This window comes from Lissotriton vulgaris, unplaced genomic scaffold (assembly GCF_964263255.1).
Source record: "Lissotriton vulgaris unplaced genomic scaffold, aLisVul1.2 SCAFFOLD_4396, whole genome shotgun sequence".
Classification (NCBI taxonomy): Eukaryota; Metazoa; Chordata; class Amphibia; order Caudata; family Salamandridae; genus Lissotriton; species Lissotriton vulgaris.
In genome coordinates, this window is record NW_028250683.1 from 87,985 (window position 1) to 106,788 (window position 18,804).

Genomic DNA, 18,804 nt, shown 5'->3' on the forward strand with positions numbered 1-18,804 from the left:
CCCGTAAGGGGAGGAGGAGCTATTCCATCTTCCACTCCTCTCTTGAAGGGGCACCTCCACTCCTCTCTCACCCTCCAAGGCCCTTTTATTCTTTGACCTGTGACGTCAGAAGCGCGTCGAGTCGGTTGCCTTCTTATGGCGTACACGGTCTTGGAAGGTCGACTTGGCTTCCTGTCTCTACAAGTCTCACCTACGGAGCCCTGGAAGGACCAACATTGTCACCACCTCATGCCTCTTGTGGTCATCCTAAGCAGCTGCACCCTGGACAGCTGCATGTATCACATATACATAAACCAGCATTCAAGACATGGGCAACATTGCCAAGCCAGGGACCTTCTCAAGTAGGCCCACAGCCGGTACATCAGCACTGGTTATGCCTTAGGACTGATGGTTGGAATTTTAGGACCTTCAGACCCAACATTACTTTGGTTGAGCGGTCCCTTGAACGCCTTTGCTGCCTACCTCAGAGCATCGCAGTGATCCTCTGTGCCCTGGGTCCTTCCGTTCGACCACAATGTTATTTGGCACTTTCCCAGCCATGCAACGGTAATCGTTCTGCTGCCCGTTATTTAGGACTATGGAAACTATGTGCCTTTTGAAATAATACACTGCACTGTAATGTTGGCGCTATATAAAACTGCTTATCATAAATAAATAAAACATCTGCAACCTGACAGTCGCTCTCAATGACCATGTCTCTTTTGTTCGAAAACGACATTAAAACGCAGCCGCCATTATCTTTCCTCTCCAGTTTTTTTATCTACGGATTTTCTTGGTCATTGCGCAGTTTCTCTCCTGTATTATCTATATCGGAGCCATGAGGAGGGCCTTAAAGGCAAGATGACCACATTATTCGCATAGTAATACAAGTGATCAGTTTCTAACAAGCACATAAAAGAAGAACATAGTCGAAAGGTACAGACCGTAAATCACTAGGTGGACTCTTAATCAGGCAAATAGTTGAATTCAAAACTTTCAAAACTCTGCCTACTTCAAGATGTCCAGGAGACATTCTAAATTAACAAACTGAGGTGGTCAGATCTGTCAGCCTTGTCACCTAATGGTAGTTACTAACAACAGACTCTCCATCCGTTTGTGGATAGATCCTTCTATGTGCCTGCTCCTCCCTATGAAGCTTCTTCCCAAAACTGTTGCGGCTTGAAACATCCCTGTGAAGACTGAAACCGAACATGTGGTATATAACAAGACCATAGGGAATGGCCCAGCAGTCTTTCAGCGATAAAGGAAGACGAGAAAAAAAAACCCTCCTCCCAAAAGTGTAAAGAATCACAAAATCAGCACTCAAAACTACTTTCTAACAAGTAAACATATATTATAACTTACAATTCTTTCAGTTACAATTATACTTATTTTATATGATAGTAAATCACAAAATAGACATTGATCACTGTCACCCTGCAACAGTTCCTTCTGTTGAATATTGTTGATGTGCATGTGGCAAAAGGATTTTTTTGATATGGAATGAATGGAAATGTGTGTCGCGTGAACGCAGTTGGCCTTTTTAAGATGGGGATGTGCGCGTGTGATACAAGGAGAGTGATGAAAGTGTGTTTTATATTTTCTGACTTGTATCATATAAAACAGATATAATTGCAATTTGTAAATATTGAATAAGGATATTGTGATTCTTTACTCTTTGGGGAGGTGGGGTTTTCTGTTCTTCTTTGGCTATTCCCCTGTCCTGCGCCCTATCATTTCAACAGGGGCAATTATTTTTCGAATTTCGTCTTTCAGTGGTAGCCATTGCTAACTCTTAGTTTATGGCTGATCCCCCTGCCCCTATCCTGCACCACTGAGATACCAGTCTAGCTTCACTCCCAACAATGCGCTCAAGCAACCGTTCAATGGCGTATACTGCGTATACGAACAGCATTAATGCAGCAAGCATGCACCCACACTCACCTGGGTTATAGAAAGTTGAAGAAGAACGATAATAAAATTTCCAGACAATCCAAATTCCTACGAGAACTAAGCAGCCCCCGAAAACTCCTGTTAATGCAATCAGGAGGGGTGGGGTACCTGTAGAGGGAACAAGTATTGATGAGAACTCGCAACCCCTCGCTTCTGAGCCCTGCATGCCCCAGTTTTGAACACTTGTTCATTACTCACCCCTGGGTACAGGTTTTTCAATAGGTATGGCCAGAGGGCATTGATCACGGCATTCATCACTCCGGCACCTGAAAAACAGCAAACACAGACATGAGATCCACACAGTATAATGGTGGACCTCCACGCGAAACCAGAAAAACAGAACACATCGGCGAGACCGCTTCCCTGCCCTAGAAACCTGCTAGATGTAATTGCCTAAATCAGGTTATCCTGAAGGGTCATACTGCTCATTGGGTCTGGTGGCTCAGTGGACTAATGCTTCCACTGCAGGGGCCTGTGTTCGACCTCATGGTCAGAGGTTCAAATCCCGGCAGGTCCACTCAGCCTTTCATCCATCTGAGGTCGATAAAATGAGTACCATGGAGTTGGGTAACAATAAACATGTTATTCAGCGACAAGATACCCGGTTGAGGTGAACGTGCGCTTACAAATACACATGTTATGTTATGTCATTGGTATGCTAAATGTCTTAGTGTTCATTGGTATGGTAAATGTCTTACGGCTCATTGGAATTGGGTCAAATAGAACAGTTTCTCCAACACTGTGGATACACAATGAAGCTACATGCTGTCTCCTGGGAGGACTGTGTTGAGTTCCACAACACATTTTCAATGACTATTTAAATCCAGCTCTATTTCATATTTTGTGTGTTTTGGAGGTATTCTGTCCTTCGCACCCTTTTTCATTACAACCAATGCCAGTAATGTAAACCTTCTCACCCTAATAACTCAGTGCAGGCAGAAGTAGACCCTCCACATCTATGCCGAAATTAAACTCTTTGCACATATCAAGGAACTCAGTGTAGTCTTTTTTCTATATCTATTGATACCTGGATACAAGGGCAGGCAATGTGTCTTTACAACTGTGCTTTGGTCTAATTACTGGCTCCCTGCATGGATGAGACTGGTACTCACTCATTACAACACCAAGACAAAGCCCAAAACAGTCACTTGCATCCAATACTCACTCGGAAAGTTAGTTCCATAATCATGGGATTAAGACTTTACTAACTCAGACACAGGATACAATAGGTAACGAGGTAGGACGTAAGGGCGTTACGTACTCCAACATACTGAAGTGCTAGTATGTACTCTGACAGAGGGACAAGCTCAGCATTACTCCCACGGCACAAAGAAGCCAACACCCCTATTCGATCAACAACAAAGAGCAATACTGACCAAACTACCCAACATATTAAAATTGGTAGGGTTGTTGCTCAATAGCATACTCACTCATTGCATGGACGGCACGGCACCTCTATGTCGTGGAAGAATCCGCTATTGCACTGGCAAATTGTGTCAAGGAACCCTTCACCTGCAAAGATCCACACCGAGAAAGGGATTCAGAAACAGACACAGGTTAAGCATAGTATGTCCTCAGGAGACCTCAGAATGCTCGCAGGATATGTAGTTGGAGTGGTAGCAAGCGCACTTAGGAAGGACTAGGTGTATTGTCTCTAGTGGGCTTATAACAGACCCAGCATGTTCCCTGGTGCATAACTTAAGGATTCCCCTGAGAGTGGGCTAGGTTTTCAATGTGTTCAAAGGAGGTGTGCGGTGGTCTCAGAACAGATTTATCACAGCTTCCATGCAGGGAGGGTATCTCGTTCAGAATCAGGAAGGCTTCAGTGCCAACAGTGAGTGGGGTGGAAAGGCTTATACTAAACTCTAGATATCCCTTGGACAGGCTCAACATGTGCCTTAGAAGAAGCACGCCCCCTTGCATTAGTTGTCCCGGAACAAATAGACTACGTCCCCAGAAGATGGGCTGCGGCCTAGACCTACCATGCCCGATGGTGTAGATGGTTACCAGCACAGACAAATTAATAAGCTGGTGGAGGGTGTGTTATCAAAACAAATTCATTATCTGCCAGTGGGGGTGGTAGGCCAGATGCACAAAAGATCCAACATCTCCCTTGGAAATCAAGAGATGGTGACATGAAAAAAATAAAGACCCCTTGAGAGAGGGAGTGGGTGCTAAGAGCAAAAGCAGCATGTCCCACAGAATATGATGTCTTGTAAAGTCCTCATCTTGAACTTTTGAGAATGCGCCCGCATGCTACGTGCTCATCAGCTCAGACATGGCCAGTGTGCGCCCTCATTTTTTGCAGGAAATGGTAAGTTGAATGTACCACCCAGCCGCTCTCTGGTATTGGCCCCACCTCAATTGCTCCATTCTACAAACCTTTCTTACTCCTCTTCCAAAGCAATGGACACTGTTTACTCTTTGAAATATGGCTGCTGTTGTGATATACTGTGAAGTTTGGACGTGCATTTTTTGTTCTATTTGGGGTCTAGAACCCAATGGTCTGCGACAAATGGTCTATCATTCGAAGGAAAGGATCGCAATCATTCTCTGCCACCAGCACCGCTGAGGTTGGGAGTCAATTCTACCTCTTTTTAGTTGATCTGTCCTCGTGGCTTCCCACCTTAATATCAGGTTCAGAAGTGTGAGGATCCTGCTGTGTCTGTCTGCGCTGTCTGAGATCACCAACACTGACCTCTATACTCCTGGCCTTCAATACTCTAAACAAATCTAAGAAAGCTGTCCCTGACATCTGTACTCCTGGCGTTCAATACCCTGGACAAAACCAAGAAAGCCGTCCCTGACCTCTATACTACTGTCCTTCAATACTCTGGACAAACCCAAGAAAGCTGTTCCTGACTTCTATACTCCCGGCCTTCAATACTCTGGACAAACCTATGAAAGTCGTCCTGACCTCTATACTCCTTGCCTTCAATACTCTGGACAAACCCAGAAAGCCGCCCCTGACCTCTATACTCCTGGCCTTCAATACTTTGGACAAACCCAAGAAAGCCGCCCCTGACCTCTATACTCCTGGCCTTCAATCCTCTGGACAAACCCAAGAAAGCCGTTCCTGACCTCTATACTCCTTGCCTTCAACAATCTGGACAAACCCAAGAAAGCCGTCCTGACCTCTATACTCCTGGTCTTCAATACTCTGGACAAACCCATGAAAGCTGTCCCGACCTCTAAACTCCTGTCCTTCAATACTCTGGACAAACCCAAGAAAGCCATCCTGACCTCTATACTCCTCGCCTTCAATACTCTGGACAAACCCATGAAAGCCGTCCCTGACCTCTATACTCCTGTCCTTCAATACTCTGGACAAACCCAAGAAAGCCGTCCTGACCTCTATACTCCTTGCCTTCAATACTCTGGACAAACCCATGAAAGCCGTCCGGACCTCTATACTCTTGGCCTTCATTACTCTGGACAAACCCATGGAAGCCGTCCTGACCTCTATACTCCTGGCCTTCATTACTCTGGACAAACCCATGGAAGCCGTCCTGACCTCTATACTCCTGGCCTTCAATACTCTGGACAAACCCATGAAAGCCGTCCTGACCTCTATACTCCTGGCCTTCATTACTCTGCACAAACCCATGGAAGCCGTCCTGACCTCTATACTCCTGGCCTTCAATACTCTGGACAAACCCAAGAAAGCCGTCCCTGACCTCTATACTCCTGGCCTTCAATACTCTGGACAAACCCAAGAAAGCCGTCCCTGACGTCTATACTCCTGGCCTTCAATACTCTGGACAAACCCAAGAAAGCCGTCCCTGACCTCTATACTCCTGGCCTTCAATACTCTGGACAAACCTAAGATAGCCGTCCTGACCTCTATACTCCTTACCTTCAATACTCTGGACAAACCCATGGAAGCCGTCCCTGACCTCTATACTCCTGGCCTTCAATACTCTGGACAAACCCAAGAAAGACGCCCCTGACCTCTATACTCCTGGCCTTCAATACTCTGGACAAACCCAAGAAAGCCGTCCCTGACTTCTATACTCCTGGCCTGCAATACTCTGGACAAACCTATGAAAGCCGTCCCTGACCTCTATACTCCTGGCCTTCAATACTCTGGACAAACCCAAGAAAGCTGTCCCTGACCTCTATACTCCTGGCCTTCTATACTCTGGACAAACCCATGAAAGTCGTCCTGACCTCTATACTCCTGGTGTTCAATACCCTGGACAAACCCATGAAAGCCGTCCTGACCTCTATACTCCTGGCCTTCAATACTCTGGACAAACCCAAGAAAGCCGTCCCTGACCTCTATACTCCTGGCCTTCAATACTCTGGAAAACCCAAGAAAGCCGTCCCTGACCTCTATACTCCTGGCCTGCAATACTCTGGACAAACCCAAGAAAGCCGTCCCTGACCTCTATACTCCTGGCCTTCAATACTCTGGACAGACCCAAGAAAGCCGCCCCTGACCTCTATACTCCTGGCCTTCAATACTCTGGACAAACCCATGAAAGCCGTCCTGACCTCTATACTCCTGTTCTTCAATACTCTGGACAAACCCAAGAAAGCCATCCTGACCTCTATACTCCTGGTGTTCAATACTCTGGACAAACCTATGAAAGTCGTCCTGACCTCTATACTCCTGTCCTTCAATACTCTGGACAAAACCAAGAAAGCCGTCCTGACCTCTATACTCTTGTCCTTCAATACTCTGGACAAACCCAAGAAATCCGTCCTGACCTCTATACTCCTTGCCTTCAATACTCTGGACTAACCCATGAAAGCCGTCCCTGACCTCTAAACTCCTGGCCTTCAATACTCTGGACAAACCCATGAAAGCCGTCCCTGACCTCTATACTCCTGGCCTTCAATACTCTGGACAAACCCATGGAAGCCGCCCCTGACCTCTATACTCCTGGCCTGCAATACTCAGGACAAACCCAAGAAAGCCGTACCTGACCTCTATACTCCTGGCCTGCAATACTCAGGACAAACCCAAGAAAGCCGTACCTGACCTCTATACTCCTGGCCTGCAATACTCAGGACAAACCCAAGAAAGCAGTCCCTGACCTCTATACTCCTGTCCTTCAATACTCTTGACAAACCCAAGAAAGGGTGGCATTTCTCTACCTATGTACCCTCTTCGAAAGGATGTTATCGAAACAAGCACCCATCCACCTACTTAGCAAATAATTATGTCCATCCAAAGTCATATTTAAAACCTAACCTTTGGTTTACAGTGAAACCCTGAAAGTCATACATTTATATCAATTTTTTGCCAACCCTTTAATGACTGGACATCTTGGCACTTCAACTTAATCAAAGGAAGCCTTCATGTATGTTAATATCTCTTCTGGTATTGCGGGTTAGGAGTGAGCTTAAACACTTGTCCCACATCAGTCCAATTTCCTGAAACCTTTAAAAACAATTCCATGCAGCGACTCCTAGATGGCTGATGTACCTAGAAGCACTTTGTCCATAGATTGCACTATACCCAAAAGTGCCTCACCTAACGGGCCATGGGGTTGGCCTCCGCAGCATAGTGAGGGGGTGCAGGGCCCTAACCTGTGTCACTGAGAATGTGGAGGGAGCCTTGGGTATTCGGGGAGGCGTGGATACCGTTTTACTCACAGCTCCTCAAGGTCTTCCCATTCGTGCACTCTTTGCATGGCTTGCATTGGAAGTCACTTCCCACTTTCACCTGGAACTCCCCACCGGGGCATCCGCAGACAGTCTTACGAGAGGTAGAACAAGGAGAAATCTCAATCTGCCCAAAACCTGTAGAAGGTGAAAGACAATGCATGAGAAAACAGAGGTGTCCCCCAAGAGGAGCAGCTACTCACACATGGCCTACAGTTACCACACATCATGGAAAAACAGACTTCAGTGTCTCCTAACTCCCTGTGGTTTTGAAAGCTAACCTCCCACGTGGGGTATACACCTGTTACAACGCATTTGTTACAACGCACTACTGTTACAACGCGACTTTTACAACGCATACCATTACAACGCATTGCGCTGGGGGGCGCACTAGGATAGGGAATAAGTATAATTTACTATCCAACACCTTCCCTAGGGTCCACGGGGACTGGAGTTAGAATAGTAAATTATACTTACCACTATCCAGCACCTCAAAGCGCTATGCGTTGTAATGGTATGCGTTGTAATGGTCGCGTTGTAACGGTAGGTAGTTGTAATGGTATGCGTTGTAACATGGTACATCCCCCACGTAAGTATGTTGTATTTATATATCACACATTTTGTCCCAAGGAAAGAATATATTTAAAAGTGATTGGAAAGAAACAGGGCTGAGTGGATATTGCATACTCTAATCTAGGGTCCTGCAGACACTTTCAATGCAATGAATGTCACACGTCCTCGAACCTTTCATATACACACCTCTTACACATTCTGCAATGGTGCTAGCCTTACATAGGCACAAACAACTCTGACACTTTGCATATTACATACCAATGAGCTAATCCAAATATGCACACCTCTCGCTCTAGGAGTATTACATACCTAGGGCAGTGTGACCCAAACGTGGGTCGCGACCTACTAGTGGCCGTGAGGCGATTTCCAATGGGTCGTGCGCAAGTCCAAGCAATAAATAAAAAAGCCTTTAACCCCTTGCATGCTCATGACGGTCCCCGGCCGTCATGTGTCGCGGTGGCTGTGTGCTCACGACGGCCGGGGCCGTCCGAATCCCGTCCACTATGTAAATGACCCGCACAGCGCGAAAATTTGCAGCGCATGCAAGGGGTTAAATGCTATGTTTATCTTGTCATATTTGCTGCGTTTTACCGACAGAGGTCAAATGTCAGGTCGAGTCTTCTAAAAAAAATGGCTGCTTCTTTTTTTTACATATATATATATTGCGATTGGTGTTTACAAACTCCACTCACTTTTCAGTCGGAGAAAATAAAGTAAAGTGAATTAAGTGACAATCTTGTTGGGGTTCAGAGAGTGTTTTTTGTAATGGAACAAAACGTGAATACCTGTAAGTGAACTCTCCACATTCAGCAATTAGGAAAGCTAAAATGAAGCACATTTGTTTGTCATTCTTAAGAGTGATGGAATCAAAGGTATCGCCAATACCTGTAACGCTAGGCGTCCCCCAAGGATCCTCTCTATCCCCAACTTTGTTCAACCTAGTCATGGAACCTCTCACCACCTTGCTACAAGCATCCAATGTACACTTCCACATGTACGCCGATGACACTCAACTTTACCTCAAATTACAATCACCCAATGACATCCTGCTCCTGAACTCAACAATCAGATACACCCAATCCTGGCTAGCCGACAATCACCTCACACTCAATGCCCTGAAAACAGAGTTCCTTCTGATCTCACCCCCAGCGAAGATATCCACCACTCAACATTGGCTTGAAAACCTAACCGCACTCAATGTCCAACCCACCATCGTGGACTCAGCAAAATCTTCAGGCATAACACTCGACACCAATCTCAGCATGCAGCAACATATCAGCAAGGCAACAAAAGGGAGCGAACTTCCAGATCAATACTCTGAGGAAACTTAAACCCTACCTCCCAGCCAAAGACTTCCAAACTGCAGTACAAGCACTAGTCATCCCACGAATTGAATACGGCAGCACCGCCCTCTGCGGACTCCCCCTAACTACAACCGCACCACTAAAAGCTTCTCTAAATGCTGCAGCGAGACTCATCACTGGGTCAAAAAAGTACTCCCACATTACCCCTGACCTGAAATCCCTGAATTGGCTGCCTTTTGAAGCCAGAATACATCTGAAAATCGCCTGCATGACACACAAGGCGGTAAACCTAAACTCACCCGGCTACCTTGCTCAGAAACTGACAATCTCTGGGGGAATTAGAAACACGAGAGGCACAAACAATCTTCTGCTGAAACCTCGAAGATTCCGGAAGGAAATAATATACAAGCGCTCCTTCTCGGGAATGGCGCCTAGAATTTGGAACTCACTCCCTCCCGAAACCAGGCTTATATCCTCCACTACACTCTTTAAAAAAGAAGTAAAAGCTATCCTCATGGCTAAATACACTTTAACTACTTTCTCGAATCCTATTAACACCCTGCACCGATCTGAACTACATGTTTGACCCCTTTACTTATTTGTTTGAGTTGTCTTATTATTGTCTTTTTATTCATATTGCCTTATTATTCATATTATTGGCTTATTATTCATATTGTCTTATTATTCATATGATTGGCTTTGCATTCATTTATTTGTACTATTTGTACTGTGTGATCTATTGATTTACTTGTTTGACTATGTTCCCTCATGTACCCTTCTATGTAAAGCGCTCTGATATCTGCAAAGATCTTGTTCGCGCTATATAAAACTTAAAAATAAATAAATAAATAATATGTTCAAAACAAATCTAGGAACTTTACTTGATGCACAAATGATCAATATTCATTGAAACCCGATTTCCACACATTATCGTTTGTTTGCAATGTAGTTTTATCCGTTAAACTGTAGGTCTGTGCAAAGTTAGTGCCGGTTTCAATGGAAAATATGCCGTCTATAAATGACAGTGCAATGCAATTATTAAGTTTAAAAAAAAAAAAATAAAGAACGCCCACCTCATATCCTTTAAAGTTAAGTGGGTTTCGAAAATGTGTCTTTCTTAAAGTTGGATCATGGTTCTAAGAAGCCTTACATATTTGTTACATCTGTCTCACCTGTTCTTCTCTTTGGCCCCTCCGAAAAAAAGTGGAAGTCATGTGCCTCTGTGGTTATAGTAGAGAGACTTATTTACATTTTAACTTTGCCCTTTGTTTGCTCAGAAGGTAAGCGGCTGCTTAGGCCTTTGAATGTAATAATGGAGGAACTTGAAATTGTAAAGAGGCAGTCAAATACTGTTCCTCCGCCATAAATTGTGTGATGATGGGCACATTTGTGAAATGTCTGATCTTTAAAAGTGTGGGATCTAGTGATTAGTGCCATTTTAGATTTTGTTTTGAGTGTTGGCACCAGCCTCTTTTTATGTGTAGTTTCATTACTGGATTTATAAGTGTATTGTATTTGTTCTTATAATATGGTAGGATTTTAATTAATTAGGCAGTAAAATTTCTGACACTGCTGTAACTAACAGGCTATCTAGATTATACGTGCAGAGCCAGGAGTGGGGGTTATTCAAGCTTCCCTGTATATATATATAGAGATGCCAACTTGTAAAACAAATCTCTAAATAGAGGGTATTTTAATGCACAACATTTTAAATTTTGATAGGATAAATCAATTTTTGGTTGGCTACTATTGGTGCGTGCGCTTTACAAAATGTACATCGAAACAATTAGAGGAAGTGTCAGACCTTTAAACAAAGGCCGTCTTGAAATTGTCTTTTTAACATACTTTATTTTTTGTGAAGAGGTGACACCTTCTTTGTTTTAGTCCTGGCTTTTTAATTCAGTTAACTATAAAAGCTGATTGGCTATTATACACCAAGAGCCCATCACTCTCATACCGCACATTATAAATATGACAGTGTCTTCCACTCAACAAACACGTCTTACTCTGTGGATATTTCACACCCTCCAGACCCTCTCACACTGCGCATGCTCCACACACCTCGCGCACCATGTAGAATGGTACACAATGATGGTACGCAGTGATGCCCTGCCAGGCTCTCACCTCCCCTGCATGCGTCACAGAGCATGCACTTGGATACATAATTTGGCACTTCCGTGTATGACCCCTGCTCGCAGCGACGGCAGCTCGTCACCTGGCCCTCGCCTTGGCAGTCTGACACCTTCCGGAAGCCTGGGGGAGGGGGGGAGGGATAAAGAAAACAAACATGCATGATTGGGACCAAGCTAAAATTCAACATATACAGGTCCATACCCTCTGCTCTCCCCCCAGTTCACAAATCTATACCCTATGTGTCTCAGTGCCAAGGACGGACCTTGCCCACTCATTGTCAGCCACCCACCAAGCAAAGATTGTATCCCCTCATACATAAGCACTCTCCAAATGTTTCAATCAGATTTTAACAGAGTCTTTTCCCTCTTCCCCACAGCCCCTCCACTCCAGAGACTCCTCATGTTTCAGCTTTTTCCCACCCTAGTATGGCTCCCATAATGCACAGCAGAGATGGCAGAATCTTTAACCGTACCCTACGGCTCCCTTCCATCTTGGGGCACCTCCCAGTTTCAACAGAGGGCCTTCCCACCACCTTATTGCACACCTCTTACACCACCCACTAGTGCCTCGAAGTATACAGTGGGAGCTTCAAGTCGCACTAACCCACACTCCATTCATTCTGGGGTGACTCTCCGTGTCCTACTCCCCCCACCCCAACACACAAGCATCTCCCTATTTCCATTAATGGATTTTCAACTACCACCTCCATTACGCAGTGCTTTACCACCGCCTACTCTTACTGATGCAGTCATGGGTAACTTCATATGCATCAGAGGGGCTTTCCTCTTGACCCTCTGCTTTTTCTTCTATCCCATGTGCAACTCAAGGTGTGCACAAGTAGTCATCCTTTCACATTTTCCTCTTGTCCGCGCTATATAAAACTTTCTAAATAAATAAATAAATAAACCCTCTTACCTGCCAAACACATTTTGCAGCAGAATGCCCCGCTTGGGTGCTTGTACTCGTCTCCTTCGCAATTGACATCCCGCCGCACTCTCCAAGTGTCATTCGATAAATTGCTATCTCCAATGGGAGCCCCGTGGATCAGCAGGGCACCCAACACGTCCGGAACAGTCACCTTGGCCGCCTGTAGGTGTGCCAGGCCAAGAATCAGCTAAGGCGAGAAAGAGTAGAGTTAGTGTGGCAGGGCCATGGAGAAGGTCATTTTCAGGTATTTAGTCATCCTTAGTAACCTACTGCCCTGTGTTTTCTAGGTGTGTTCTTCAGCTTTACCCACTCTGTGGGAATTAAAAACTAAGCAATAATCTTACATGGTGTGTTTGCTTTTGCAATGCTTGTTTCTTTAATTTACTCCATGCCTAGCAGCCTTTTTATCAGCCATGCTATTGTGTAGGCAGTGGAGACCTGTGCTGCAGCCCCTTTAAGAACAGCCTTGGTTTCTCGGTCATAGGCAGGCACACACCCATTACACTGTGGCAATGGTATGGTCCATGTGACGGGGACATACTGGCACTTGCACAGCCATCCCCACAAACGCAGCAGGGGTATGATTGTGTCAGGATCTCTCATGGTCCTACCGTAATCTCACATTGGTACCCCCCAATAACTGGCAGTGAGGCAGATCACGACCCAGCAATACACATGTGAGTATCCTTAACCATCTCACCCTCCAACGAGACGTCAGATGAAAAGGCCCGCAAAAATAGCCCTCTTCTTCTACTATGTTCCCACCTTTAAGCCTCACAACTGTTCCTCTTCAGAACCTTCATGCTGGAAACAGAGCGAAACATCTTCAGAACTAAATCCATACAACGAAAAAGAGGAATACCATGGCCAAATGATCCGCGTCACTATATTTTTGTGAATGAAAGAGGTCCACGCGGTATTCCTCACTCACCCCAAACCAGGACACGCCAACTTCACATCCGACTTCAAAGTCCTAAACAGTCACTTGGCCCCGTCTATCAATGCCGGTAATGAGTTAATTATCCGGAGAGAAGTCAAACAGGCAAATAGGACGTCCACTGATGAACCCATGTCGCCTTCGGAAGTTGGTGATCAAAATGATGAAGGAAGGACCCAGATTATCCATGCATGCTGATCCTCCAAACTACAGCAGCTCATCTTTAGCAAGGCAGGTATGCAGCTGAGGAAATATAATGAGCTCGAAAATCCCTTATCGTGAACTTGGGCGATGAACATGGAGGAGGACTTTGGAGAAGCCATGATAAAAGCAGATCCCTGGGACAAGATGCATCCTGAGGTTTTCAAGGGGATGAAGCATCAACCAAAGGGACCAGTACCAAGAAGATATGGCACCGCAGCGGAAGACTCATGAAGATGGCTTTGTGAATAAACGGGAAGTGCTCAGTTCATCGAGTGGAACGCAAAGAGGTTGCGTATCGAGCCAAGGCAGCTAGTCACTTCGCATGTAAGGCAACTTCAGGAAGGACTTTGCCGTTGTGCTATTTCCCAGAGTAAAGATATACACAAACAATTCTAAATAGTTAAGTTAAAGTAACCGGATGTGACTGGCTTTCTCTCAACTATGAGAATCTGCTGCGGACTTGTTGGAAATTTGTCATATTTAGGGTTGATTGCATGGTCGGCATAGGTTTTTTCATGACTCCACCATTGGAGGAGCCATGCTCCTGGGGAAACATTTCAACAGAGAATTTACCAATGTCAGTCAATGGAGATAAACATTTTTAGCATATATAGATGCTGAGAATGCACCCCCGAAGTCGGGCTGCACTATTGGTACCCGCATGGTAGAATCCCAGCAAGTCAAGGACCCTATACATGCTGTCGATTGTCAGCCACGTACATGGTACATGGTGAGAGACAAATCAGCTTAACTTGTCAGTTTCACCATTATGTCACAGGATGAGCCGATGGTGCATCTGGAGAGGTCTCCTACCATAAAATAAAGAAGTCCATAATTTCAGCAGCAATTCGGATGGGGTGCCCAATTTTTTTTTCTTTGGGTGATGGGGATTGCCGGTATATACATTAGATCTCTCCTCTATTATTATTTTATTTATTTATTTTGACAGTTTTGTATAGCGCGAACAAGACCCTTGCGGGTATCAGAGCGCTTTCCAAGGCACAAAAAGACGATATGATAAATGCATACGAATATAGTGACTTTAGCAAATAAAAGTTAGCGACTAAACACATAACAACAAGTATACATCTCAAAAAACTTTGCCTAAAGAGACAGTTATTACGAACGGTCCTGGTGATGGTGGTACATAAATTGACAGCACACCGAAACGCATTGATGCTCTGGTTTTCTTTTTTAAATTCGAGGAACTATTAAATCTAAAATTACATATGTGGTTCTGATGTTGCACAATAGATTCAATCGAATTAATGTTTTTAGGATGACTTTTTAACGTGTCACTTGTTACTGTGTCTCTCTCTTTTTTAATGTCGGATTGATTTGTCACATGTACGTTCTAGGCTGCTGTATACATTGTTGATATTTCTTTTTTATGGTGTCACATATGAATGTATTTTTTATTGATAAAAATGTGTGATGTTTTTGACATATTTTACTGTATGTTTATAATTTTGTTGGGTTCTCTTTATACTGATTGAATTGATACACAATAATTAGGTTGATATGTGGTATGTATGAGTGATTGTGATTTAAATGTAAGGCTGACCAAGAGAACTGTTGAATTTTCAGTTTGTTTGTTATTGATATAGCTGTGTTTCCTCTGTGGGTGTGCTGTGTCCTTTAATTAGCACCTTCTGATGTCTGTAGTGAGTAGGCGTGTGCAAAAAGTGAAATTGCGCTGCCGAGGTCGTACACTCCGGTTTAGGCAGTGCGTCGTCCACGTGAGGGTGGGATGTGGTCTGACACGGATGTTCAGTTGCCTCTGTGACCAACTGTGAGCACGGGTTGGGCTCCTTAGACACCAAGGCTTCACAGGGTCCTTTCGGCTGAACTGAGCCCGCACACAAGAGCGAGGCTCATGTTAAATTAAACCAGAAGAGAGTCACTGTGTCCCTCCATTAAAGATGGTGGAATGACGGAGGCTGTAGTGAGATCTTGTGCTCAAATGTGAGATTACCACTGCTGAACAGAGCTGTGCACCGAGGTGTGAGACTATGAGACTAAACAAAAAGTGAGTGAGTGGCTGATTCAGGGTGTGCCACATCACTGAAGTACAGAGGATGACTGCAACTTCTGTGAGACATCGCATTAGCGTAATGTTGTGTAAAACGCATATGAGCTGAGTGACACTTCTTGATGAATGTGCCACTCTTAAAGCCGTTGGGATGGCTGAAGCTGGAGTAAGACTGCGTGCGCATCACTGTGAGGCTTGCACACTCCGAACAAGGGAGTGCACCAAGGTGTGAGACTGTGCTGTTGTACGAGACCATCATGCATAGTAACCCTGAACTACCCTTCTCAGTTCAAAAAAATGACTAACATATCCACCACTCAAATTACTCTTAGATTTCTCTGTGTGTGCTAATTCACCACTAATCCTTTATGGGTTCCGGAATAGCGTGCTACTCGCCGAAAAAGCGCTACAATGCCTCGTCAAGGGTAGCAAGCGCTATATAAATGCAATTACAATGCAATACAATAGTGTCCTTCAGAGTGCAACAGTCACACAGACTCTCACCAACATGGTGAGGTTTTGCTCCAAATAGTTAACACCACAACCCCTAAGTGACATTAATCCAATGTGTACAACTACATTAGAGTCTACAGGGTGACTAAGCATGGAGCGAGACTATAAACCAAGCGTGAGACACGCGTACACTCAGTGCACAGAGGTGGGAGACTCAACACGCAGTCTGATTCCACCAACATGTGCAGCTCTGTTAATAAGTATAGCTTCACATCGGCTGGAGTGTGTCTATGCCTCATTGTGTGATCAATATCCGCCTAGTGAGGCTTTTCATTAACGTGCAAGACTCACACCAAAAGCGTGAGGGTTGCACGCTCACTGATGGGACTGCGCCAAAACCTGGAACTTGACTAAAGACGGTGGCCTCATTGTGCGTGACTGTGCGAGACCCACACCCATTGAGTGAAACTGCACCAACTGTGTGAGACCCTTGCCCACTCCACCCCCTTCTTCCCCTTCCAGGGTTTGTACGAGAACATTAACGTCTTTGTCGCTGACAAGGCCTGGCATGGACGGACCGGTCTCTCCCGTGAGTCCTCTGTGCACGCAGGTCACCCTGACAAGAAGAGGAAGGCCCTTCCGAGAAACCAGTCGCCAGAGCCCAAACAGGAAGGGCAGCTGGGTCGCGGTCTCCGCAACCCCAGGCCAGCACAGAGTGCAACACTCACTGGAAGCGAGCGCGGTCCGACAGGAGAGCAGGAGCGGCTCTAGGCTCATGGCAGCCCTGGGCAGGGAGCGTAGGTAGGGGGCCCCCGGAGGAATGCAGGCACGGAGGCCAGTAATGAGGGGGGGGGGGTCAGGGTGTTTGGAAGTGGAACAGAGCCGGAGGCCGTCAAATCCCTGCCAGGGGCTGCCACGCAAATATGTATCCAGCCACAGAGGATTATTATATTAAGGATATATATTGGCGTGGAGTTTGTCGGCCTGTGCAGGTGGCCAGCTTGCACCTGCCTAAGGCCGCCCCTGAGGAGAGAGCCGCTATCCGACAAGAAGCGCTATACACAGTACAGAATTGAATCTCTACCCCGGGGCGGTGGCCAGCTGTTGCCCTCGTGTACTGAGCGTGGGTAAGGCCACTCAGACCCACCCCCGCATTATCATCCAGGAGAGGGTCATTCCCAAACTCCCTCCATCGGGGATGGTCGCACGTGGCTGCAAGTCTAGCCCTCCCCACCTGTTGCAAAGTGAGGGCCTCATACACTTCTCTGGGAACGGGATGGAGTACATTTTAAAAGTTTCTTTCACCATCATGACCGAAGGCTTCCCCAAAATAAAAATAAAAAAACACCAGCGGGGCGGTGAAATTCTCAAGGTCATAGGTTAATTCCCACTTGACTTCAAATGGAATATCACGCCCTCAACAAACGAGACAGACTCGGCCCCGGCCCTTCTGGCCTATCACGTGACATCCTCGGACTGTGTATTTTGGGAGGAGGCGGTCCGCGCGTCGCACACACAGCTCACTGTCCTTGGCCGGGCCTCTTCTGCGCGAGCTCCCGCTGCAATCCGTGCAGGGTTTCCGGCGCCCGCTGGTTGGATGGCTCAAGGCTGCACGCGCACAGGACCAGCAGGAAGTGACGGGAATAAAAACACGCCTGCCGCACCTTCGAGGGGATTGCACAACGGAGGCGTGGGAGGAGGCGAGCACCAAGGGCTCTTCCCGGAAAACAAACGCGGCGCGAGGGTACCGCTTCGCCCTTTCAGCCCGAGCCTGAACAACCTCAGGGCTGTCAGTCCTTCTGGTACAGACAGTCCTTTAACTGGGGGAAATGAAGTACAGGTACAATGGAGTGGGCGTGGGGTTAGAGGCAAGACGAGGATCGTGCATGGAATGGGATAAGGGTTTTAAGGTGTGCATCAGCGGCGACCAAAGATCTTTGGAATGTATGGGTCGTAATTAGGCCTGGCTGGATTAAACTTTAATTACGCCTGAGTAATTTTGGTAATTCGCAAAATTACACTCTTATTCCCACTCGAGTAATTTTGGGTAATTTGGGTGCAAGAGGACTGCCGCCAGAGCACAAGCAGACGTTGCTGTGTATGTTGTTGAATTTAGCATTATTTTCTTATTGTAAAATGCATCCTCCGATCCATTTTAGAAGGAAGGGTGCATTTTGCACTAAGAAAACAGGGTTACGTTTCTTGCAAAATTCTACATAATCTCGACTACTTTAGCTGTAATTAGCAGAATTTCATTTCAGCAAATCACACGAGTTCTGCCCACTACTAGTCTTAATAGCATCTGAAAGTCAGTGGCTAACAGGGCACACATGAGTAGTGAGAAGGCTGTCTTCAGGCCACCCAGGAAGTCAGAGTTTGAGTCAGGAGTAGTATTCATAGGCTGGTGAATGGCCCTCATCAGCTCACACAGTCATTGGCTGTGTCAAAACATGAAAACAGAGGCTGGTGAATGGGCTTTCCTCAGGTCACAGAGAGCCGGTGACTCAGTAAGGAGCTGGACAAGCAGGAGTGGACACTGCTTACGTCACCCCAAGAGTGAGGCTGAGCCAGGCTAGGGTGGCCCCCTTTCCACTTCATGTGTGTGGGGACATAATCCATGTGCATGGACAGAAGATGTTTGCTGAGTAGCGAGGGAGGGGGAACTAGGAGTCGGCCAAAGAATTTTTGGGGGTTTC

At 45.9% G+C, this 18,804-nt stretch overlaps 1 protein-coding gene across 1 annotated transcript in view; it reads right to left on the minus strand.

Moving 5' to 3' along the window:
- The window catches only part of LOC147663164 (tumor necrosis factor receptor superfamily member 1A-like), an 81,153-nt gene that overhangs the window by 11,728 nt on the left and 50,621 nt on the right, over positions 1 to 18,804 (minus strand). The window contains exons 2-7 of the mRNA XM_086950620.1: positions 12,471 to 12,669; positions 11,547 to 11,675; positions 7,537 to 7,683; positions 3,363 to 3,444; positions 2,131 to 2,198; positions 1,924 to 2,040 (exon numbers count right to left, since the gene is read on the minus strand). Of these exons, the coding sequence (XP_086806746.1) occupies positions 1,924 to 2,040; positions 2,131 to 2,198; positions 3,363 to 3,444; positions 7,537 to 7,683; positions 11,547 to 11,675; positions 12,471 to 12,669 (742 nt within the window). The remainder of the gene's footprint in view (positions 1 to 1,923; positions 2,041 to 2,130; positions 2,199 to 3,362; positions 3,445 to 7,536; positions 7,684 to 11,546; positions 11,676 to 12,470; positions 12,670 to 18,804) is intronic.